Source organism: Pelodiscus sinensis, chromosome 5, assembly GCF_052426305.1.
Source record: "Pelodiscus sinensis isolate ZL-2025 chromosome 5, ASM5242630v1, whole genome shotgun sequence".
In the NCBI taxonomy this organism is placed as follows: Eukaryota; Metazoa; Chordata; order Testudines; family Trionychidae; genus Pelodiscus; species Pelodiscus sinensis.
In genome coordinates this window covers 41789788-41815295 of record NC_143056.1, presented here as the reverse complement: position 1 = coordinate 41815295, position 25508 = coordinate 41789788, and the positions used below count along the sequence as shown (strand labels likewise).

General features: G+C 43.8%; 1 protein-coding gene across 2 annotated transcripts in view; it reads right to left on the bottom strand.

The window, feature by feature from the left end:
• Positions 1 to 2894: 2894 nt before the first annotated feature.
• SPTLC2 (serine palmitoyltransferase long chain base subunit 2) overlaps positions 2895 to 25508 on the bottom strand; it is a 164092-nt gene continuing 141478 nt past the window's right edge. For both annotated transcript variants that reach the window (XM_075926793.2, XM_075926794.2), the window contains exons 10-12: positions 23367 to 23502; positions 21778 to 21907; positions 2895 to 9120 (exon numbers count right to left, since the gene is read on the bottom strand). In XM_075926793.2, coding sequence (XP_075782908.2) covers positions 9001 to 9120; positions 21778 to 21907; positions 23367 to 23502 — 386 coding nt within the window. In that variant the 3' untranslated portion in view covers positions 2895 to 9000. The remainder of the gene's footprint in view (positions 9121 to 21777; positions 21908 to 23366; positions 23503 to 25508) is intronic.

The window sequence follows — 25508 nt, the reverse complement described above, 5'->3', positions numbered from 1 at the left end:
CCTGTTACATTCCAGCTTGGCTTTCCCCTTGATATTTTTATACCCAGTATTACTTCTTGTTTCCCCCCCATGTTTTTCTTTCTTCTCCCCCCTCCTCCCCTATTTATTTTAGTTCTGGACATCCAACACTCTGGTCATCTGAAGTGGGCTATGCCCACGAAAGCTCATGATACCATCTACGGCTATGTCTACACTCACATCTTCTTGCACGAGTAATATGCAAATGAGGCTAAGCGTTGAATATCGCCGAGCCTCATTTGCATAACTAATGAGCCGCCATTTTTTTCAGAAGAGGCTCTTGCGCAAGAAGGAGCGTCTACACTGCCCCTTCTTGCGCAAGAAAAACCCTCTTGTGCAAAGCCATTCTTCCTCTCAAGTAATAGGTGTAACGGCATGGGATATGGCTGGGTGGGGGGAATGGACCCACGGACATCTGGAGCTGGATGGTGGTCTACATGTGTTTCTTTTCAGGGGCCCTATGATGAGTCTTAATTAACCCTGTCACTGCATGGGGATGTACTACTGATGTTAATGCAGGCGCTTCCTGGGGATGAGCATTGATGTCTGGATGAGCTGACAATGCATCTGAAGCGGCTGTTCTTTGGAAAAACTGAAATTGTTTCACTAATTGGATTAGAGCGTGGACAGGTGGGCATGATGTACTGTAAGGCTGAGGCCTTTCTCTGCAATTGTATTAGGAGAGCAGCAGCCATGTGCCAAGAAGCAGAAAGTCACATCCTCACTAAAGCCAGGGTAGATGTTGGGGGAGGCAAGGGGGCATGTCACTCCCCAAACACCCAGGGCAGGAGGAGCAAGGGGCCAGAGCCTCTGTGCGGTCCAAGGGACTAGTGGGAAGGACCCCACAGCAGAGGTTGGGGCATCCCAGCACTCACCGGTAGCACTGGGGGGAAGCCAAGCAATGTGGCTCCACTCCCCCGCTCCCAACTGAGTCAGTTCAGGGTGGAGTGAGATCATCATCTGCCCCCCTTCTCTCTCCCACACTCACTGGCAGGAAGTGGAGCAATGTGACTGGGAGGTGGGGGAGCAGAGCAATTTAGAGCTCTATTGCGCTGCTTCCCCCCCCCAGCTGGTGAGTGCAGGGGGAGCCTGACTCCTGCTGCTGGCACCAGGCCTGGGCAAGACCCCTGTGTCACATTGCTTGGGGTAGGGAATTTTGGGGGAGAAGAGGGGGGAAGGGGGTAGAGCATGGGTGAGGCAGGAGGAGGCAGGGCAGGGACGGGGCCTGGGGAGGACGGGGTAGAGTCACATGGGGGGCGGTCATGTGCCTCTCCTCCCCTCCCCATGTCCTTCCTAACCAGTTACCTCTGATTAAAACTATGTAATATCGGGCTGTTAAGAAGGCAATTCTGTCCTAATCGCGCTCATCATAATCAGATACAGAAGCATATCTTAGGACAGTTAAAATAAAATTGTCTGACAAGAAATCACCTATTAGCAGTTGTAATTGTAAAATCAATACTTACAGAGTTTGGCCTTTCTGGTGCCCATTTCTGTACAGTCTTTGGTCCTTTGTTTTTGTCTGTTGTATAACTAATTTTGCTAAGTGTAAATCATTGTGGGTATCATCGATTGGTACTTGCTAGTAGGGTATCATTAATTAAATATTTGTTTTACAATGTTAGGATTGATTAGAAAATAACCAGACATTTTACTAAAATATTACTAAGATATAGTTCAGATACACTCAAGATACACTATGTAAACTGGGTTCCAAAAGGAAGTTCTTGCGAACCAAATCCAGGACACAGACCCAAGATCAGAGTATGCCAAACCACAACACCCTGCTAACTACATCATGCAAAAACTGGATTTCCCAGATGACCCGATCCTGACTAGCCATCAAGAAAAGTTAATCTGCTTTCTTGGAAGTGGTGAGCATTATATGCTTAGTGAGTACATTCTGTTTTGATAAAGGTAAAAGTTAAAAAAGTTACATGTCTGCAAGTCACCAGGGCCTGATTAAATGCATCCTAGACTACTCAAGGAAATGATAGAGGAGGTATCTGAACCTTTAGCTATCATCTTTGAAAAATCATGGAAGACAGGAGAGATTCCAGAAGACTGAAAAAGGGCAAATACAGTGCCCATCTGTAAAAAGGAAAATAAGAACAACCCTGGAAACTACAGACCAGTCAGTTTAACTTCTTTGCCAGTGAAGATAATGGAGCAAGTAATTAAGGAATTCATCTGCAAACACCTGGAAGATAATAAGGTGATAGGTAACAGCCAGCATGGATTTGTAAAGAACAAACCATGTAAAATCAATCTGATAGCTTTCTTTGATAGGATAACAAGTCTTGTGGATAAGGGAGAAGCGGTGGATGTGGTATACCTAGACTTTAGTAAGGCATTTGATATGGTCTCGCATGATATTCTTATCAATAAACTAGTCAAATACAACTTAAACCTCCTTGTATAAGGAGTAAGGGTAATTTCGAAAGAAGGGTTTTCTTTCGAAATAACAACATCTAGACAGTGTTTCTTTTTTTGAAATAGGGTATTTCAAAATAGCGCCCGGACGCAATTATGCAAATGAAGCACGGGAAATTCAAATCCATGCTTCATTTGCAATTTTGCTCAGCTGCATTTACATTCCTCTCTCGAAAGAGGAATGCGGTGTAGACATACCCTAAGAGACCTCTCTATTGGACGCTTTCACTGACATCAAGACTGATGCAAACATATTCTGAGTAGGGACTAGATTAGCGCTGAGGGGCAACTCCTTCTAAAGTGGCCCATTTATATCCTGCACAATACAGGCAGTTAAAGTTTTATCCAACAATTCCTGTAGAGAGCCCAACAGCTTGTGCTTCTTGACCCACTAAAGGGCAGAAATCTTGTAAACAGTTTTAAAAAGCAAACATACTCTCAAGGCCCTTTCCAAATACTTTATTATGTAGAAGAGATTACATTTGAACAATTTTTTTCCAAGCAGTTGTTTTTCTCCAGTGTTTTAAACATGCATTGTTATCCTTTTTATAATCAATGTACCATCTGCTTTTTTTCTCTCCCTGCTTAGTGCCCAACTTCATGTTAATTCTCAACAGTGTAAAAAAAATTAGATATCTGGCATAAAATATTTTTGGGGAAGCCCATTAAAAATGTTATTTAAAATGTTTCGTATCTACAAAAGACCCAATATATATGTACATTACAGCAATGCAGCGGCAAAAGGAACACAGTGCAATGTAAGACTTCAGAAGCTGTGACTGGGTGCTGATTCAAACCTGGGCAATGGAAATGTGGGCCACCATTAGCTTTGGGGCAGCTAGCCTAAAGCCTCAGGCTCCATGGAAGTTATTTTTCGCGCTCTCAAGTTTTTATTAGCCCCCTTCTGGAGTGATGCTGAAAAGCTGGAAATGCTTTTAGCTTAATGCTCCCTGTTAGGCAACTGCAGAAATACTGGCTGAACAGGGTATGATTTGGTAAACAGTGGATGCATACAGTGTCTGTATGGTTGACAGTGCACTTCATTTGGTCAGCAATATCTTTATCTGCATCAACCTCTGGCACATTCCTGCTGCTCTATCAACATGCCTATCTACAGGTGAGGAAATAATTAAGTGGCTAGCTGCCACAGCTTCTTACAACATGCTAAAACCCTCCCTCAGGCTCCCACTAATTCTTCTCTTCCAGCAGCTCGGGGCAGATCACAAACCTTGCCAAGTAGCAGGATGGATGCAGACCTGTAATGACTGCACTTCACCTGTTTTTAACAGATGCCTTTTCTGCTTATTAAACAAACCTTGCTGATAGGCAGAGCTGAGCACAAAGCAGACCTATCTCTGCCACCCCTAAGAAATATTATGTATTGCTTCATTAGGAGCACAGAATATCTGTGGGTTAAGATTCATGGTATGCTTTTGGGTCAGTTTAGTAATTCCACATATTAAAAAGAATCACATATTAAGGCCTTTTTATAATATGCACTGTACAGTCCAGTCACCCTTCCTCCCCCACCCAATCCTTTTTTGGGACATTGCTGGAACAGAAGAGCTCCAGGCTCAGTACAAAGCACTTTAAACACAAGATAAACCCCAAAGTACTTCCCCCAAGCAGATACTTCCCATGTGTGCAAGCCCAATACACAAATCCTTTGGACAGGAATACAACTTGCAAGACTGGGAACCTCTGCAGGAGCACAAGTCAGCACAATTACACTTAGTTTAAAAAAGTTTCACATTAAGTGGACCACACTTGACTGCTTTCACCTGCTGACGGTCCACTTCAGTTCTAGCTCAAGTCCTGAGACAGTCAACATTACCCTTGACAGTCATGTTAGCAATTTACAGGTACTCTGAAGCTGAACTTGTGTCAAAATGGAAGTCTGCAGCTGCCTCACTCTTCAAAAACATAAGTACAAATGTAGGTCTGGACTGTAGGTCCAGCATACAGTGTTCTCAAAAGCTGAGCATTGCTATAGCTGTTGAGATGGAGAACTGAATTCTAGGATATCTCCACAGGCCATAATGTCTACAGATAGAGAAAGGTGGCCATAACAGTAGTTTAGAACTGCAGGACAACCTCTTGTGTGGGATCCAACTCCCCACGTCTCTCCTCCTGCCCTCTCCTCTGCTTCACTTCAACTGACCTCACTAATAGCAGTAGAAGTCCTAGACTAATAGCATGCACCTAAAATAGCCTCTCCTCTTGCTCCATTTAGGCTACAAGCCACTTTCCCAAAAGGGGGAGTTCAATGGAGCATTTCCATTTACATGGAGCTTCAGGTTTGGAGCAGGAAAGGCTAAGAGAGGTGCCCCTTCCACCAATGGGAACTGTATTTCTACTTTTAGGATCACTGCTCTAGAGCATGTGGAGAAGAATTTCCATACAGAAGAGAGGAGAAAGTGATGGCAGTACTAAACCCTTTTCTTTGTCCATTTTCCGTGGTTGGATCAGGAAGCCAAATTTCCTTTGCACAAATGGCACACGGTGCATGCATAAGTTTTGCGGGAACACTTCCCATGCTGCTTTTTGCAGGAAAGGGCAATTTTGAAAGAGGATGGGAGTGTACTTCTGCTTTTTAGTTGTTAGAGGAAAATGCTACAATTCCTTTATTGAAAGATTCTACTTATTCCTGTTAACTGACTGCAACAGGCAATAAGGGAGTGTGCAGAAAGTGCTTTCAGCCCCACAAGCAACTGACCAGCTCGTGCCCACCATCCCTGGATTAGAGCAAAGTGTACTTTACCCAGTAACCACTAGAGCCCAGAGTGGGGAAAAAAAACTCTCAAGTTGCTCCCCAGAAACAAAAAGACATATGCACACCAGATTTACAGAAATCAGTGTTAAAAAAATTGAATGCAAGCTGAAACACTATACAAATGCTTCCCCCCCATGTTAAAACAAATCTTGGATATTTTGATACAAAAAACAAGCACTCCCCGCTCTTTCACAGGAACTAAAAGAAATAGAATGGTGGCTAGAGATCATGAGAACTTCATGTGCCTGCTTAACTCTAAGACAAAATCTCCCAGCGAGGAAGGTCAGTTCCCAGCAGGATGCAAGGACCACATGCTTCACTAGTACACAGCAGCCTCCCTTTGCTAAAGCACTGTGGAAGTTCCTTTAGGGTTTAATAAAAGGGACATTGGCACTGGCACTGCGTGTTTTAAAGCCTTCAGCAGCTCAGAGAGGAAAGCTTTCCTCTCTCTTTTCTCACTCGGGTCTATAGGGATGCTGTTGCACAATAGATCAACATTCAGTGACAAAACAGTACAAAGAGAAACCCTCTATACATGAGCAACCTTAATTCTAAATTGGCACTATGCATCTCTTTATATAATGTGTGTGTTTGGATAGAGAAGTAATTTTCAATTAAAACTGCTCAAAGGTTGGCAGGGCCTGAGGTCTGCATCCTGAACAGCCTCTCTCCTCATTCACTCTAAAACCTTCTTTCATTTATTACTTCTGCAAGGCAAAAGGAGCATGAATTTTTCTTCTGATGAAAGCTTTGCAATTGCTGAGTCTGCAATTCCCCTTCCAGGGTACATTGCCATCCACATGAACACAAGCATACCAGGACTTGCTCTAATTTCTGAGGCTGAAATTTTCAGTGGATCTTGAAAGATTGCCCTAGCTTTTAAAACACGACTAACTGAACACAATGTGCCAAATCTCCAGTCCGTAACATATTTTTAGAAGCAATTCATCTAGTGACCAGATTTTGCCCAAACACATTCTCATGCAGTAACATGGGTCTCCTAAACCAGAAAAAAAGCTCACTGCCAAGACAGGATGCAGCACAGATGCAAGGGTGATCCAGTACTGAAATTTAATCAAGTGGTTTGCCAATGTTAGATGGGCAGCCTGTGATTGAGACAAAGCTTAGGAATGGACACGGTATTTAATATGATGGGGTAACAAAGTTGTAATGGCATTATTGCCACTAGTCACCCCAAACAGTGGCAATAGAACCCATTTGCACATTAATTATTTTGAGAGTATAAGTATAGCAAACCTATTTTAGAAATACTTTAAAGGAATTTAATGAAGTAATGTTTCAGTATTTTTCATTATCTTCTATCTAGAAAGCCAGGCTGCCTTAGCACTGAGAGACCACACGCACAGGAAGAGGGAAAGTAATTAGGATTAACATTTTTAGACTCTAAAGTTTTTTGGAAGTTACCAACTCACAATTTCAAAGGTCCATTAGCTTGATCACACAGGGTTAAGATTCAAGTACATTGTGCAGCCTCGAGAAGCCTTGAAATTCCAGGTCCCCACTGACCCAGTCTGTATTTCTGGCTCTGGTAGCTTGTATGAAATCAGCCCTTAAAGCTATCACTTGACCAGGCCTGGAGCTTTGATCAGGAATTCTTGGGATGATCTTATCTGGGTTCCTGCCACACATAGCAGCCCTTTTTATGTTAGGACTTTTTAAAAAGCAGCAGCTATCTGAGCTGCTCACACATTTCGGAATGTTACAAGCAGACCGGACTGAGAAGACTTAATGGGCAGAGTGCAGGTGAAGAAGATCAAAGGGGTAAAATAAACTCAGATCATTCTAGGGCTCTCCAGTTTATTCCAGGACTGAAGAAATAAAGGAAACTATTATTCTATGGCTATCATGACCACATGAGGTGTAGACGCACTGTATATGTAGATGAACAATTCTAGCAAATAAACATCTCCTGTGAACTGGATATATTGGAGAACTTATCTGTGTCAATTCATAATTTCAATTTACATTTTTATAACATCTGATTTTGTACTACTGCACTTAAAATCAGCAAAAATGATTGTTTTTAGATTGAATGAGAATTGGCTTCTGAGGGTTAGCTACACAGAATGGGGCAAGATGTATCTGTCTAGACTATGTCTACACTTCGGACCTTACAGCAGCACAGTTGCACCACTGTAAGGTCTCCTGTGTAGTCACTTGATGGCGATATGAGAGAGCTCTCTTGTTCACATAATTAACCCCCCCCCCCGCTACACTTGACTGACAAAAGTGCTAGTGTAGACACAGTCTAGGTGGTTATAAAATGGGGTTTCTGTACAACAGATGCTGATACTGTTTTAATCCACCACATAGTTATCTGCAGATTTGCTTGGCTTTAGTGATCAAAAAGCACCATTTCTGTTAGTGGCATAGAGTGAAAGTTATAGGACTACAACCATAAGTAAAAAGTTATCTTTTGCTTTGCTGCACCAGACGGATGAACTTGAACCACATGCTGTTTCTATTCAAAAATCCAGAATCTCATTCCATAGGTCACTGCCACCTGCACAGAGCATCATGACCAGACCAACTTTAAAAGCAACTGCCACACCAAAGTGCAGATATCTGTTTTGCAGTCTCATACATTGCTTTGTTTAAGACAATCTTTGCAAAAGCAATTTCACAAAATACACTGAGAGTCTCAGACAAACAAATCTGAACAAACTACACTGGAGTTAACTCCATGCTGTGCATTAAGATTTCTTTTGAAGAACTGCCCCAAATAAATGATGCTCTTAGTGGGTGCTCATTATACCTTTCTTACTAAACAATTCTGGTTCTGATAAAAAATGGGAGCATTCTCCAGTAAAAGATAAAGGTTTGTGATTTTTTAAAAAAATATTTCTGACTATAATTTTTATAACCCATCAATCATCAGAGTATATTTACACAAATCTGCACAGTTCTAAAGCTTGAGCACAAGGGAGTGAAACACTCTAACCTCATTTTGGGAAATGGAGATTTGACTATGCATGAGCTAGAGCTACGAGGAAAGTAACAGTGGCAAGATATTTCTTACTCAAAGGTGCTCTCTCCATTGCTCACCCTAACGAGACAACACTTGGCATCAAACCAGGATACAATCTGGTATCCAAACTGGGGGGAAAGGCTGAAGTCCAGGCAGGTCTCTTGCCTGGACTAGCCAATGGTTGGAACAATGTTTCCGTCAGTGACATGTCAGCAACTTGTTTAAAAAAAGACAACTCACATTTTAAACATAAATAAATGTAAAAAGGAAAAGCTTTGGTTGATTATCTGGCTTGTTAACTAGATTAAACAAGTTATCAACAGTTTCTCTAGGAAGTCTCAGTTGAACAAACTGGGCAGCCCAGCACTCCCTGGGAAAGTTAGGTGCCTAGTAGTGAAATTGCAAGTGCTGCCACACCAGTGCCGTGCTGCAGACACGACATTTCAGCTGGCACTCCTGAGATTAGTGGTGCACGTGAGGCATCTGTACCATTTGCTCACCGCTAACTAGGGTCACTGTGATTTCACGGTGACAAATAAATAATAATAATAATAATAATTAAAAAAAAAAAAGCCAAGCATCTCTGTAGGGCCAGACCCTGAAGAGACAAGAATCAAGCTGTTTCACTATTTACAAAATGCCATTTAGAGATGATGTGGCTACTTCAGTATTGTGAAAAAAAAGTCCTTTTTATGTTAAGCAGTCAGAAGTGTGTGGTTCAAGGACCGTGTGGCCTTCGTGCCACAGTGTCTGTTGTGGGGGGTGCCTCAAGGCACGTGGAGGGAGTTCAGTCTTCCGTTTCTTCATACGTAGTCTCATCAAATGGTCGGTCCAAGAGAGGCACCAACCGGTGACGAGAATACTTCAGTTGCAAGAGGTCCCCAACTTCATCCAATTCCTTTAAAACCTGGGAGAGGGGAGAGACCATGACATTAGCAGAGAGAACTGTGACATGAAACACTGAATAGTACAGTTACCAATGCTTCCACAACATACACTAAGTCCACAAACTATGTTGAAAGCAACCTTTGAACTGAACGCGGTTGCCATACTGCCCCCTCACCACAAATTAAAGACAATACAAAATTTCCCCCTAATCATTTTATTGTGGTTTTAGTGTAAAGCTGACAATTAACTGCCCCTAGAATAATGAAATATTTGTTTATGCATAGAATAGATGTGAAAGACTAAATGTTTCCATATTTCCTTGGCTCACACAGTGTCTCTTAATGCAGACCCTGGAAAGTCCACCCAAAAGGCAACTCAGTTTCCACATCCTCATGTTGTACCTCATGATAAGGTAGAGCCACTCCATTTAGACCACAGTCACAAATACACAACTGTACTCAGTTTAGCCCTGAAAACAGACATCAGATACGCAAACCAAGTAGGAGGCATAGGCGTGCGTACGGGGTGTGCCGGGTGTGCACAGGCACACCCTAATGTTTCAAAGGGCCATACGTGGCGCGAGCCCCCGCACTAGAAGGAGCGCCGCTTTGGCACTCTGGGGAACAGGCACCATGCCAGGTTTGCTGCAGCTGTGCGGTGAAAACCGGCAGGTCTTAGGACCCTGTGGAAAGAGGCGACAGGGATGCAGCAACATCACCTCGCTGCCCTGTCAAGCGCGGTGAGTTTAAACCCCAGGCGGGGGGGTGTGGAGGAAAGAGTAGGAGAGGCGGGGGGTATCCAAGGCAGGGGATCGGGTGCAGCACAGCTGGCCCGGGGGTAGGAGGGGGGGGTAGGGAGCAGCGCGGCTGGCCCTCGGGGGGGGGGGGGGGTCAAGCCCTGAGGGACTGCGTGCACGGGCTTCCCTGCTCGGCGGGAGGGTGTAACGGGGCTTCCTTTCTCTGTTGGGGGGAGGGGGTTGGCCCTGAGGGGCTTCATGAGCGGGCTTCCCTACTCTGCGGGAGGGGAGGGTCGTATGCGCGGCTTCCCTGCTCGGCGGAAGGGGAGAGGAAGTGCGCAACAAGGCTTCCTTCCTCTGCGGGGGCAGGGGGGGGGGAAGGAGGAGAGGGAGAGGGAAGATCAGCCCCAGAGGCAGCGCGCCGTGGAGGCTTCCCTCCGAGGCTGGTGTAGGGGACACCCTGCCTCCACTGGCACCTGCCCCAGAACCTTGTCTCCCACCCTCCTGCCCCCATTCCCTCTCCCCTGCCCCCAGCCACAGAACTGTCCCCCTGCTACAGAAACCTGCCCCCCTGGCATCCTGCCTCCCGCTGCAGAAACTTGTCCCCCACTGGCACCCTGCTGCAGAAACCTATCCCCTGCCCCCAGCCGAAAAACCCTGCCCCATTGGCACCCTTCCCCAGTACCATGTCCCCTGCTCCCAACTGACTTTTCTGTGGGTCAATGACCCCTGACTCACGACAGGTTCCCTGCCCTTCTCGTAAATAAAGACAATGAAGAAACTTTTTGTGTTTGACATAGTATTTCATTTAAAAATGAAGCCTGGCCAACAAATCCTCAATTGGGGCCAAGCTCCCATCTGGCCACAGCAACTCCTGCACTCCCCCTTGCCCCACACCCTATATCTGTACACTGGAACCCCCTGCCCTGAGCCCCTCACATACTGCAACACAAATTCCTGCACCTTCACATCCACAAACCAGTGGCTTGCTTAGTATCCCAACACTGCCCAGCCTGGAGCCCCCTCCCTGAGCCAGCATCCCCTTCTCCACCTCCTCCTGCATCCAGATTTCCTCCCAAAACTTGCACTTCTCACCTCTTCCCACACCCAAATCCCTCATTCCCATCCCAGAGCCTATACCTCCTGTCTCAACACAGCAAGGGTATGGCTAGACTGCAGGAGTTTTTCAGGATCTTGAAGATATCCCAGAAAAACTCTTCTGCATCCAGGGATGCGTTTGTTCTTCCTCTTTTTTTAGTGGAAGAGCAAACATGATCTTTCGGTCACCCCTATATTCCTCTTTCCACAAGGAATAAGGGGGCTTCCAAAAGAAGGAGTTTTTCTGACATTTGGTACAGTCTAGACAGGCCAAATGTTGGAAAAACCTCTTCCTACAGAAGAATGTGGGGGGGGGGGGAAGCAGCAGTATAAGAATTGGGGATAGCAAGTGATGGAGAGGAGCAGAATAGAGAGGGTGGGGCTTCAAGGAAGGGGCAGGGTGGTAGAGATTGGCTTGGTCTGTCATTTAAAAAGTGATCTTGGGTGTAAAAAGGTTGGTGTTAGGAGGGGGGATAAGGAGGGGTAGCTCACATGATCGGAGTGGGGCTCCTGGAAGAGTGGGCACGGGGGGGGGAAGGGGCTGGTGGAGACTGGGGGCAGTTCTCAGGGATGCTGAGGGCAGTGAGAAGGGCAGGAGTCAGGATAGCAGAGGTGGGTAAGGGGTTTTGGGGAGGGAGGGGAGCAGCAGGCACCAGGGGAGCTGATGGAGCAAGCAGAGGGAAAAGGTAGAGGTTTATAAAGATATTTATTAATAACTTGGACGACAGTGGCACATCCAAACAAGCCACATGAACTCAGTACTGATGCACAACACAAAATTCATTCTGCTCATGGGAGGAAACTCTTAGAGGGAACACTTCCCTCAGCCTCTCTGCCCCCCGAGTTAATGTCACACACATTGGGTTAATGCAATTGCAGGATAGTTGCATGAGGGGGGTTTGGTGGGGGCCAAATTAATCCCTATTGGTAGGAGGATGGTGGGAAAAGTCCTTGGGGGAAGGGGGGATGTCACATGACACCTTTTACTTCTGGTCATGTGTTCATATTGCACTGAGAGTGTTACCTCAAAAGGTGTGGGGCGTCAGGGGGTGTGGGTAATGGGAGTCAGGGATGTGGCTAATGCGGGTCAAAGAATACACTTTAAAAAAATTCTTTGGGTGCACACCCTAATTAAATGTGCTGCGCATGCCTATGGTAGGAGGAAACGTCACACAAACACCTTCCATATTTATTATTAGCATTAGAGCCAGACGCTGAAGAGACAAGAATCAAAGCTGTTTTACTATTTACAAAAGTGTCAGATTCCTTATAGGTGCTAAGTTCATTGTCATCAGCCTCTACTGCAAGCTACTTAAGTCATACTAGGTCAACCACATGTTTGGATTTTAGGATGAACAGATTGCTCTCTCTCATTTTACTGAAAATGCTGACACATGAACCTACTGCAATGGTGTTTCTTGTACAAAGGATAGATACTTTACCACAACCTGTGCTAAGAATGTCACATAGGTCATCAAACAGTTATAATATTGGTCACTCACTGACCAGAGTGAATTTTTTAGCGTTATATGCAATCCTATCTGAGATTCATCAAAATGGACCCTGTTTAAGAATAATCTGAAAATTTGTCTTCATGATACCAGTCAATAGAGTCATGTGCACTGTAGACCACCATCAGGCCTTGTCTATAATTTTAAGTTGCGCCAGTTGACACAAATGACGCAAATTAGCAGGGGGCAGTTTTTTCCCAGGAGGCATGGAGGAGGAATAGGATAAGTGATCAAGAGATGTTACTGACTAGACCAGCCAATGGTTCCACAAGCCTTTGAATTAAGGGTAAAAATGTCAGTCAGGGGAAAGGGAGAATCAAAATCAGTCTCATTTTAGACCTGGACGAAGATTTTTTTTTTTGTTGTTCAAAGATTTAACATGGCATTATGTGTAACTCTGCAGCCAAGAACCTTTACAATGCTAACTGAACTTGACAGCACCTAGGGTCTAAAGATTAAATGATCAAACCATATTTATGTTAATTTGCTCAGGCAGCCAAACATGACAACCTTTTCATAGCAGACATAATGGCTCAGTGGAATAGATAACTGTCCTGCTGCTATGACAGATTGAAGCTCTCGAGTGAAAAGAGATATTTATGTCAAACTTTACATTCAAATTTTATTATTTTACAGCATGAGAGGAGTGCACGGCTTATTAAAGAAATGTGATTCTTTATTAAACACATGCTGCAGATCACACCCCTGCCACTGAAAGATGATTCAAGTAGACTGCACCTGAAATATTCTTGGGACAGCCATGCTAGACTGAAAGCAAGAGACAAGGCTGAGTGCTGCTATCTTGCATATAATTGTGCCATTTGGGATGAATGCATGGTTTAACTTGAACAGTTCAAAAACAAACTGCTAGGCATTCAGGTCATGACCTCATTGTTGGAAGGGTAAGTCCCCCTACAGATTTGCAATACTGTTTCAATCTCACCTGTGCCCTCAAGATAACAATGTGCAAGTAATGTCCCACTGGAGATGATCTCTTGCCTTCATATGATTTTGGGGAAGTGCATGCCCAGCTAACAATCACTCACTTTGCTACATGACTTTTTAGAAGTAATGTGCCAAACGAGGCATTTATAAAACCCACGCTAACTGTGGTTCTGTGATACTCTCTGGTAATCAGACTACAAAGGTTTATGCCTCTGCTACTGCTTTCATGCTCTGAGACCAGGTGCTCAAGGGCAGCGGGTCCTGCTTTTTACATCAAGAGGTCTATGTCCAATCTCCACACAATCCCAGCAGTAGCATTATTACAAAGTTAAGGAAGTATGGATTAGATCAGTGTTTCTCAACCTTTTTTTTTTTTTAAATGAAGTACCCCTTTTCAAAAAACGTTTTTTGAAAGTTTTCAGACATGCAACATTTTTCTACCATTGCAACACATTTGTTTAAACAACTCAATCATACCAGTGCAGGTGATGAAATTTTTGGGTGTAAAAAGTACAAAAATAATAAAGTGCTGTAAAACTTGAAACAAAAATTCAGTCTTCTCCAAATTTCAGTTGTGTTGACGTATCCCCCAGACTTCTCTCAAGTACCCCTAAGGGTACTTGTACCACTGGTTGAGAAACACTGGATTAGATAAATGGATTGTAAGGTGGATAAAAAGCTGGCTAGAATGTCAGGCTCAATGTCTGGTTGGCGGTCAGTTTCAAGCAGGGTGCCCCAAGGATTGGTTGTAGGGCAGGTTTTGTTCAACATCTTTATTAAAGACCTGGAAGAGGGGATGGATTGCACCAACAAGTTTGCAGATGACACTCAGCTGGGGGAAGGGTAGATACATTGGAGGGCAGGGATAGGGTCCAGGATGACCTAGACATATTGGAGGATTGGGCAAAAAGAAATCTCATGAGGTTCAACAAGGACTAGTGCAGAGTCCTGCATTTGGGACAGAAGAATCCCAAGCACTGTTACAGACTGGGGATCAATTGGCTAAGCAGCAGTTAGGCAGAAAAGGACATGGGGATTACAATGGATGAGAAGCTGGATATGAGTGAACAGTGACAGATGGCAGAATGAGGAGCAATGGTCTCAAGTTGCAGTGGGGAAGGTCTAGGTTGGATATTAGGAAAAACTATTTCAGTAGGAGGGTGGTGAAGCACTGGAACGGGTTACCTAGGGAGGTGGTAGAATCTTCATCCCTAGAGGTTTTTAAGTCCTGCCTTGACAAAGTTCTGGCTGGGATGATTTAGTTGGGGTTGGTCCTGCTTTGGGCAGAGAGCTGGACTCGATGACCTCCTGAAGTCTCTTCCAGCATGAAAGCATAACCAGGTGCAACTCCCAGACCATATTCTACTTTCACAGCAGAAACAGAGCACAGGAATCTTGATGCCCAATGTTCCACTCGTCTCTCACATACAATTCTATAACTCTAAATGGGCCAGTCCACAAAAGACAGCAGTATGCTTCCTTCCACCGGTTATTGCTATAGCTAATATGGAAGAGGTCTAGGTAGGGAATTTGCAGATTCAAGTTCTGTCAGTGATCAATGAGAAGGTGAAAAAATACATACATATTAAGTGAATGGATAGTAGAATAGTCACTGGAATTATTGAATATTAAAAATATTTAGAAGTGTATCTGTGGATTGTGCTAGTTTTATTGACACATTCTTATTTTGATTTGGTTATTGATATCACCATAGCACACATGAGCCTTGTCATGGACCTCACTGTGCTAAGTACTGTACAAACAGAGAAGACAGTCCATGTTCCAAAGACCTTACAACCTAAATATAAAAAACCCAACATATTGAAATAGGCATGTTAACAATGAGACAAAAATGGGAGCTGCCCCTTTAAAACCATAGCATGTCAGATTTTATTTGTGCGCCCTGAATAGACAAAATTGTTTGTGTAATCTCCAAAGTGATCAAAACTTTTAATAAATATCTTTCTAGAAAGTAAGCCTCATTCTCCAAGCTGTAATATCAGTGCTATGGGGGACAGGACACTATCGGGCACTGGAAATGAGCTCCTGAGCTTTTTACCAGTAGGTCATTGGTGAACCCATGTCAGCTCAGCAGAGACTGAAGTTATGTCTGGCAGCCCCTAACTGAGAGGAGTTTGGTGAGTCCCAATTCTAGATCTCACGTCACAAACTCACCATCATGCTTTGCATTAGACGGATCTCTTTGGATTAAGGATTGCCTTTCTACACACTTTCACACTGCTTTGTGCAATGGGGCCTTGATTTCAGTTGGGTCCTCTACTGAGGACTTCCACAGCTGAAGCCAAAGTCATCTTACTGTAGATTTGCAAGAGTAAGCAATGCTAATTGGCCTAGAAATCATGCCTTTTTTTTAAAAAGATAAGGGTTTGGGGGTGGGGACAGAATTGGTTTTTCTACTAACCCTTTGTCCACCCCAGAGTACATATGAGATAATCCCATGTTTTCTGAATTCTTGGGGTCAGTATTACTGTATGCAATTGTAGGATTAATACTCTGATTATAAGATGGTCTAGTCCAAATGTCTTGCTCTTGAGAATGGTGTTAGCAAGAAGGGTTAATGTATTTCTACATACTTTACTTTCCTGGATCAATATTTCAAGTTTTTGTTTCTTTAAACAATGGCCCCTCATGCTTGTTTAATCTGGCAGCAAGACACTTTATCTGCTCTAAAATTTGGGGGAATGACAAGCCTGGAAGAAGCTGGACCTCAGCATAATAGTGGGCATGTTTTACCAGGGCTTTAAGAAAAGGCCCCATATGGAAACAATTTAAGGTTGAATTTCTGTTGAAAGAGCTGTTAACTGTTATTCTTGAACTCAGATTTAGGATTTTATTAATTTTAAACAAAAAGAATCATGTGACTAGCAAAGACTACAAAGGAAACGGCACTGGTGAACTCTGACTTCAGGAAAGTGTAATATATTTTTCATCACTGAAAAGAAAGCAGCAGCCCATGGGGATACAGGTTAGGAGGGACTTTGCTCTAATCCAGAGCCAAATATTTTCAGGCAAGGAAATTTTGTTTACATAAAAGAGTTACAAATTGTAATAGGGAACTGCTGCCCATTGTATGGGTTTATTTAATAAGAAAAGAGAAGCGTTACAAATATCACCATTTATAAGTGAAATCTCCCTCCTTTATGCCCCCAACATTAGATGAAATTTGTTTAGGAAAGTGTCAGGATAACAAAACTGTTTAGCTCCAGGCACAAGTGTAGACTTTACCCAACTTCCTTCTCCAGCCTCAGTTCTGACAAATCCACTGCTAGCCCTCCCCTTTTCTATCACAGCTTCAATATTTCTTTGATACTTCTGCAATTAGTTAGAGACTGGGTGGTTAGTGCTTAACCACTAATGGCTGTTTGCAACCAAATTCCCTCTTCCACATCAGAAAAGCCACAGTCAGACTAAAAATTTTTCTCTGAATTAAAGCATCTGGTCACTTTTGGAGAAGTGCTGTACAAAGTGTTATTACTGTTACTGATTATATTGTAGTAAAAAATAAACAGGAGGAAAAATAAGATCTGAAACATTCTTTGGGCAGTTGAAATTGCTTTTAGTGAACAAGATGGTAGAAGAAAGGTATGCTTTCTACAGAGAAGCATGGCTTAGTTTTGAATGGCAGGGGTAAAGTATTATTTATTCATTTATATAACAAACATACTTGACAAAACAAAATGATTAACTCCTCATCCCAAGGCTTACTCTAAAAGATGAGAAGATAACAGAAAGACAATATAGAGTTAAGAGAGACAGTAAGGGCTTATCTACACTTAAAATACTTCAATGCTGCAATTCTTCAGTATAGACGTGACCTACATGGTCAGGAGAGGTTCTCCCATAGGCATATACAATGGCTTTCAACTTGGGGCCCACAGATTATATTTACAATTTCTAAAGGGGGCCACACAATTTGAAGTGTTTTAAAGGTCTACTAGTATTGATAGTAATCCATGTCACTGAGAGGTGGTAGATAGGTCAATGGAAGAATTCTTCTGTGACCTAGTGGTGTGTGCATTGGAGATTAGGTCAGCTTAACTATGTTGCTCTGGGATGTGGATTTTCCCACCACCTTTAAGTGACACAGCTATGCCAACAGAAGTTTCCAGTGTAAACCCAATCTAAGATTGTTTGGTTACTTGGATGATGCCTATGCATATCATCTCGTTTGCCTAGTTCGGTGGTCACCAACCAGTAGGATCAGGATCTATTGGTAGATCTTGGAGCCTCTTGACAGGTGATCTTGACTGGTTTGGCCAAGAGGCTATCAAGCACAGCACTTCAACTGCCCCTCCCACCTCTGCTGTGCATCTCCTGCCCTTTGCCTTGGAGCTCCCTGCCCCCTCCCCCGGGAGACTCCTGCTTGCGGTACAGAGCAGGGAAGAGAGAGGAGGGGGTGCTGATGTCACCCTGTATTCCAGCCTGCATTCTATCGTCACAGAACTTCGGGGGGAAGGGAGGGAGTTTGCTGGCAGCTTTTGAAAGTGGTACAGGACCAGAGCAGGCATGAGTTTGCCGTAGCCCCACTGCACCACCACCCAGGAGCCACCTGAGGTAAGCAATGTCCACCTGGAACCAGCTCTGAACCTCTGCCCCAGTCATGAACCCCCTCCTGCACCCCAAGGCCCTGTCCTAGCCCTGAGCCCCCAGACCCAAACTCCCTTAGGGTATGTCTACACTACCCCGCTAGTTCGAACTAGCGGGGTAATGTAGGCATACCGCTCTTGCAAATGAAGCCCGGGATTTGAATTCCCCGGGCTTCATTTGCATAAGCGGGGAGCCGCCATTTTTAAATCCCCGCTTGTTCGAACCCCGTGTAGCGCGGCTACACGGGGCTCGAACTAGGTAGTTCGGACTAGGATTCCTATTCCGAACTACCGGTACACCTCGTGGAATCCTAGTCCGAACTACCTAGTTCGAGCCCCGTGTAGCCGCGATGCACGGGGTTCGAACCAGCGGGGATTTTAAAATGGCGGCTCCCCGCTTATGCAAATGAAGCCCGGGAAATTCAAATCCCAGGCTTCATTTGCAAGTGCGGTATGCCTACGTTACCCTCCTAGTTCGAACTAGGAGGGTAGTGTAGACATACCCTTAGAGAGCCTGTACCCTAAACCCCGTCCTGAATCCCAACTCCGTGCCCCAGGCTCAGCTCAGAGTCCCTTACACTCCAAATCCCTTAGCCCAAGACCAGAGCCTGTGCCCCAACCCTCTGGCCCTGCCTAATGAAAGGGAGGGAAAATGAGAGAGGGAGGAAGGAAGGACGGCGTGAGCAGGGGCAGGGCCTTGGAGAAGGGGCTAGAAGGAAGCAGGGCAAGGTATTTGTGTTTGAGGTAGATCTTACATTGCACTTAAATTCAAAAAATGATTTTGTGCTTAAACAGACTGGAGACCACTGGCCTACTTGCTTAAATAATTATAAAAGGACGAGTTTGATCAGTGAGGCATAGTTAGGTAAATCCTTTATTGAATAAGTAACTGTGGTGAGAAAAGATAACTGCATCTAAACTTGCTATAAAATTACACATGCATTTATATACAGGCAGTCCCCGGGTTACGTACAAGATAGGGACTGTAGGTTTGTTCTTAAGTTGAATTTGTATGTAAGTCGGAACTGGTACATATTGTAGGGGAAACTCTAGCCAAACATTTCTCCAGAGCTGTTTTATTCTCTCACACCTCACTTCCCTCAGTCCTTTATTCTCAAGCTGAGGTGTCTGCTGAGAAAAGCCGCTCCGCGTCTCCCTGGTCTGCTGGGGGGAGGGGGCGTTAGCTTCGCGTCTCCCTGGTCTGCTGGGGGGAAGCAGCTAGTGCTGGGTTGCCTTATCCCGTTTGTAAGTAGGGATCTGATGTAAGTCGGGATCTGATGTAAGTCGGATCCATGTAACCCGGGGACTGCCTGTATTGTGGGTGTACAGGAGATCCTCACGATGTGCGAAACTGCTATTCACATACTTGCAGGTCCTCCTGTAGTCCTGCTTGGGGAGGGGGGCTGGGAGCCACAGGGGACTCATTGAAGCTGCTAGGAGCCAAAGTAAGTTCCCCACAGCTCCTGTCAGCTGCATTGAGTTTGGGGAGCTCACCATGTGGGCCAAGAGCGATGGCTCCCAGTATACATGAATTTCACCATTCACAGTGGATGTGGGAACACATCCATTGCGAATGGCAAGGGTGTCCTTTAAAATGGCATAAGTCATGTATGTATTTTATTGGTTTCCTAGCAAAGACAAAATCCAAGCAAGTGGAATTTTGAGCTGCTCACCTAAAGGTGCTGCTGTAGAAGTGTGAGAAAGCTGGCTCTTGGTTTTTGACAACACATTGGAAACTGTTAGCTCATATGCCAACTCCTGTCTCTTACACCATTCAGAACTGTTACCACCTACTCATATTTGGGCACTGTGACAATGCAGTTGGCTGTCTTCCACTCAATACAGTTACAGGAGTATATGCTAGTAACCTAAGGAAGCTGCTTACACCGAGTCTTCACATATTCTCTTGTTTTCTGACTCTACAGGTTTTTGACCATAGAGATGTGGTCTCAAGTATCTTTCCCACCAGTTCCCCTGCTCGCCCAAAGGAAACAGGAGATAGTGCTTGGGAGGAGCTACCAAAAGACAGTTTACTGGTAGTTCCACACAACTTCAGCATCATAGCACCCCCTAGAGCTATGCTGAGGTATTGGGTTCAGTACAAGGGAAAACATTACTTTATGAAACTTCTGGAACCACACCATGGAGCAGGGAGTCTGAAGAACAAGGACAGCAGCTTTGACATTGTCTTGGACCAGGTTACATACCATATTCCTGTCCTTCAAAGACAACAGGCTTAAACAATTAGCTGTTGAAATAAATTTAGTCACCAGAATAGGTGCAATGGAACAGTCTGGCTTCCTCCTATCCCATCACCTTCCAACATGCATTGATCTGAGGACAGTATTTAATTCTTAGTCTCTGAGGCTTTACCCAAGACAACAGTTCCAACTCCTATTATTCCTCAGGGAATTGTGAGCCAAAAATTATACAAATCTTATTACATAAAACAAACGTGGAAGATCCAGCATGGCAGGGGGGAGCACATAGTGAGAGATCATCCTATAGTTGTCCCCGCTTTCCCCAGGGAAACCGATTCAGTGGTGAGGTTGCATCTGATCCTGATGCAGTACAAGGGCAGGACCTGCCCCAAACACACCCTGGGGCTCTCCTTGTCAACTCCACATGCATCCTGCCAGGCTAAGCTTGCCTGCCAACAGCTGGTGTAAGTGTGGATGGGCTTAATGTGGGGGATCCAGGTTTGATGGGACAGGATTCTGTATGAAGCAATGGCACTCTGCATAGGGTGCAGATGAAGGTGATTGGGGTTCTATGGCAATGGGGAGTGTCTAGGTGCAGGAAAGGGTGGGGTTCAGCTGGATGAAGGAACAGCTTCCTGTACAGTGACCCCTCCCCTTCACAGCTAAGGAGTGATGGGGGCAGGAAGGGCTGCAGAGTTTCCTGCAGCCAGGGAAGATTCTAGGACTGGATATGCCCAGTCCTGGCTGCTCCTTGCATGGGAAGAGCAAGTTTCATCTTCCTCTGCCCACCAGCCCAGATGAGCCTAGCAGCTGAGTGAGTGCTGAATAGGAGCCACCAGCTGGGACACATCTAGTCCTGCCCATCAGTGATTTACCTCTCTGTCAGTTGCTCTAGGCACCTGTATTAACATGCTTAGAATCATAGAGCTGAAAGAGACCTCAGGAGGTCATCAAGTCCAGCCCCCTGCCCAAAGCAGGACCTTTGCACTACTGGGGAGGGGTATGTGACTGTTCTTGCAGCTTCCCTCTACTTCTGTATTTAAAAAAAAATCACTTTTCTGCAGGGAAGCAAAGAAATCTACTCTGGACATGAGTTCTGTGTATGTACAGAAGTGAAGAATTCCTACAAGAATATGTAGTGATAAGTAATGTCCTGAGGTCAACAGCCTGCCCTGGCTCCTGGGTCCAGATTAGCTAGTCCATTCCAGCTCTTACTTCTGAGACTAAGGCTAGCAGGAACTGGTGCTTGCTTATCAGAAAGGCCTGTGTTTTTAACTACCCATAACATGCAATTACAGTCTTTTTAGAGCAGAAGGGGAGTTCTCTCAAGGGAAGCGATGGATATCTTGTTAGTTGGGTCATTTAAAACTGTAACAAAGGGAGCCTTAGAATATGTACCATGGATGACCATGTATCATCCAGAGGAAAATCTTTTTCCATCTCTAGTTTATAGGATATAAATATTTGTTTGACTTGTGTGCTGAACACAGAACCAGCTGCAAAACTCATAGCCAAATGCTCTCTTTGTTTAGATGAGGCAAATACGTGGATAAGAGAAAGACAAGATTAGACACTTACAGTATCAAGTATCTCTTTGGTATGAGCTGCAGACACACAGAATCTGGCTCTGGATTCAATGATAGGGGTGGCAGGGAAACCCACAACCACGACACCTATGTTTCGCTTCAGCATCTCACGCCCAAATGCACTGCAAGAGAAAGCAATGAGGAATGTTTAGAGTGATACTGAAGAAGCAGACACATAGCAGCAGGATAAAGGTCTCAATACACTAAACCACACAGGCCTTTGGTGAAGTGTATCTGCAAGGCTGCAGTTCTGACTTTCCACTGCCTTCTGAGAGGTAGAAGGCCTGCTCACAAAGGCTTCTTTTGTTCAGTCCAGAGGTGGTCTTCCTAGAAAGGTTTCACTGTATTAAGTTCTAACAAAACTGAAAGATTACATTTGGCAGGAGCTGGTCTTTTAGTGGGCTGCTTCTAAATGGATTTGTAACCTAAGCTTAAAAATCTTTCTGATGGAAAACAGGGACTTGTACTCCAGAGCCTGACTATAAGAGGAATTCCCCCCTGCTGCCTGCCTCCTGAAGCAGAAGCCTCTGCAGTTTCAAAAAGGATTGTTTTCAGCAATGTAATGCAAGTAAGGTACATTGTGGCATCAAAGGATATGCTCAAAAATTCTTATAAGAACCTAGGAATTTCCATTCGTGACTAGGTAGCTGACTAGTTGGACTAGTGACAGTATGCCACAGAATGGCCAGAATGAGAGTACAAGAATCTCCATACTGGACAGCCATGGAATACCTGCCCATAAGGAAAGTTCTCTCTAATCCTTGCCAGCTGTTTTGGATCCTCAGAGGCATGAGGATTTATAACTCTAATGTAACTCTGCAAATTTCCACAATCCATAGAAAATATCGAATCCTTCTTTGTACTGTACTAAGCTCTTAGCCTCAACAACTCACAATGCGTTTCATGGACTTATTGTGCATTGTAAAAAATGCATTTCCTTACTAGTTTTAAATTTGTAGCCTTTCAATTTCATGGAATTCCCCCATGCTCTTGAATTAGGAGAATGGGGATGTTCCTATTTACCCATTCATCTTCTCTATACCACTTTTTTAGTCTGTGTACATCTCTTATTTATATCCTCTCTAATGTAAACACTCCCAGAACAGGACACAGAAAAAATAAAATATAAAGTAGTATGCTCTAGACAGCTGTAAATTGAGGAATTATCAGTTTGACACCAAAACAACTTCCCATGTTGTTCTGTGGCCATTATGTCAGACCCCCCCCCCCCGCCCCGGAACCATTTAAATTCTCTTGCAGGAGTAGCTTCCATTGTTAGCAGATCTTACCTCATCTCTTAGCTGCATGTATCCCTCATTCCCATATGTGAATCCCAAGAGCAACACAAAACAAATTCTTGCCTGCACTTTGGAGTTTACTTCTCTTCCTTTTTCTCATTAAGACAAAAAATCCTTTAAACTTCATTCTCTCAAATGCTTCTTTCAAAGTACAACTCCAAATGAAAAGAGCTTCCTGAACACTTGGAAAACACAGCAGTATTCTACATGTTTTAACAGTAGACAAAACAAAAGAAGCAGCCAGCTTCCTAATAAGTATGGGTCAAGTGCCCACTAAACCTACCCAATTTTTGCTGGCATGTACAGCATCAAAGGCACAACAGGGGAATCTTCGTTTCCATAGATAATAAAGCCCTTCTCTTTCAGACGCCTCCTGAAATACCTGGTGTTCTCTGCCAACTGCTGCACACATTGCTTGCCTGGAAAACAAATGAAGGAAAAACCTTGAGCAAAATGAGCACCATAGATCACGTGTCATATAACCTGAGTTTTTCTTGTGCCATCTGTATTCTGAACATAGTTGAACAAGTTTTGTATATACAAATATTTAAAAATTGAACAACATCCAGCTATCTCCTTCCTCAGAGTTTCCTTGAAAATGACCAATGTTACTCTTCATTTTCTGACCATATTGCTGTAAAACAGTCCACAACAGATGAACCTTTCACGATCCTCACAAGTTTCAATGATTGCCTAAACATGGTAATCACATGCTCCTAAAAAAAGAAAATCATGCTAGTAGACCACAGCTCACTGGCACACCCACAACATCAAAGGATACTTAGTGTAATGGTGAGAGAAAATTTAGTAAAGAAACTGATCAACTAAGACAATATTGCCATTCTTTGCCAATATGCTGAAATCAAAGTGGCATACGATCAAACTACAGCTACCAAGCAAGCATGCAAATTGAGATTTAGGGTTAGGTAAGGTTTCTATTTTCTGAACACACCATTACACCAGAACAAACTGGAAGTTTAACCTCTGACTTCAATTGCAGGGTTGCAGATGGATTAGAACTTGAAAATCCAAAGCCATGCTTACACAGGAATACTTTCAAGCTTCTGTCAGATGTATCCATAGCAAGAGCAAGTTCAGCTCTTGAAACTTGACACAAGGCTTTTGAAGACAGCTTCAGATATTTTTTTCTGCATTCTTGTTACACATTGTGAGCATACTATTACATTATTCCAACTGCTGTACTCCAGTTCCATCTGCAAATATCCTGGTCTCTCAAACAGATCCATATGCGTGCCTTCACATCAAAATGATCAGACCTTTTACTTCAAAGCTCAACACCCCTCACTCGTTCCCACATATCACAAGTATCCCCACATAAAAAATATTCAGATTGTGTATAAGCACCTTGTGTATAAGGTTCAATTTTCCCCTAAACAGCCATGATAGTGTCTTAAAGCTTACAGAATAACAACTCTTATCCATACCAAGCCACTGGAATCCAGAGATAACTGTCTATAGGTACAGATTGGACGAGAAGGCAAACTCTCACTCATCCACGTGTTTGGCTTCAGCCACCCCTTACAAATTACTATACATACAACTAAATCTGTGCTGAGGCATTTGCTGCATAAGGTACAGCCAGTGCATGCAGAAAACATGTCTGAATGGGCAGTCTAGACTAAACATTAGTCTGTTCAATAGCAATATGTAAAGATGTTTAAAGCACTAACATTAGAGAATAATATTAGAGAATATAATATATTTAAAGCTTTGACTTTGTCTGACGCGGTGCTAGTATATTTGTATTCAGTCACTTACGTGATGCATGCTTCCTGAGAGTGAGTAGGGGGATTTGCAGAGGTATATAACAGGTGATTGCACCACTGACTGACTGAGCGCACAGTGCTGAGTAGTGACATCATTGTCCCCACTCTCTGGCTAAGCTGGCAGTACACAGGGACACTTATCGTGGCAAACACAAATGAAAATTGTTTTCAATAAAATTCATAAATGCTTCAAAATTATTTTTTTAAAAAAATCATAAAATGTTATTGTAATGGTATTTTCTCACAGAACCCTTATTTTCACTTTGCGGAACCCTGGGGTTCCATGGAACACCATTTGGGAAACAATGACTTAGGATGAGGTGATACCATGGCAGTGTTAAGACTGGGATAGTGAGATACAGTATATTCCGGATAAATTGCAGATTACTGTTTTCAGAGTTCCATATCTTTGCCTCTGAGTGGAAATTTTATCTGCGGAATCAGCAAGTGTAGCAGCAATATGCCACATTGAGGGGATGACTTGCTGAGTACAGCTTACTGTTCTATTAATAATGCTCTGCAATAGATGGAAGAGGAGACAAACAAAGGGGGAATCTCTCATGCCAAGAAAGAGAAAAAAACTGTATTTGATGTGACCTGAAGCACCAGGGGTTTAAGGCCCTATGAAATTCAAAGCC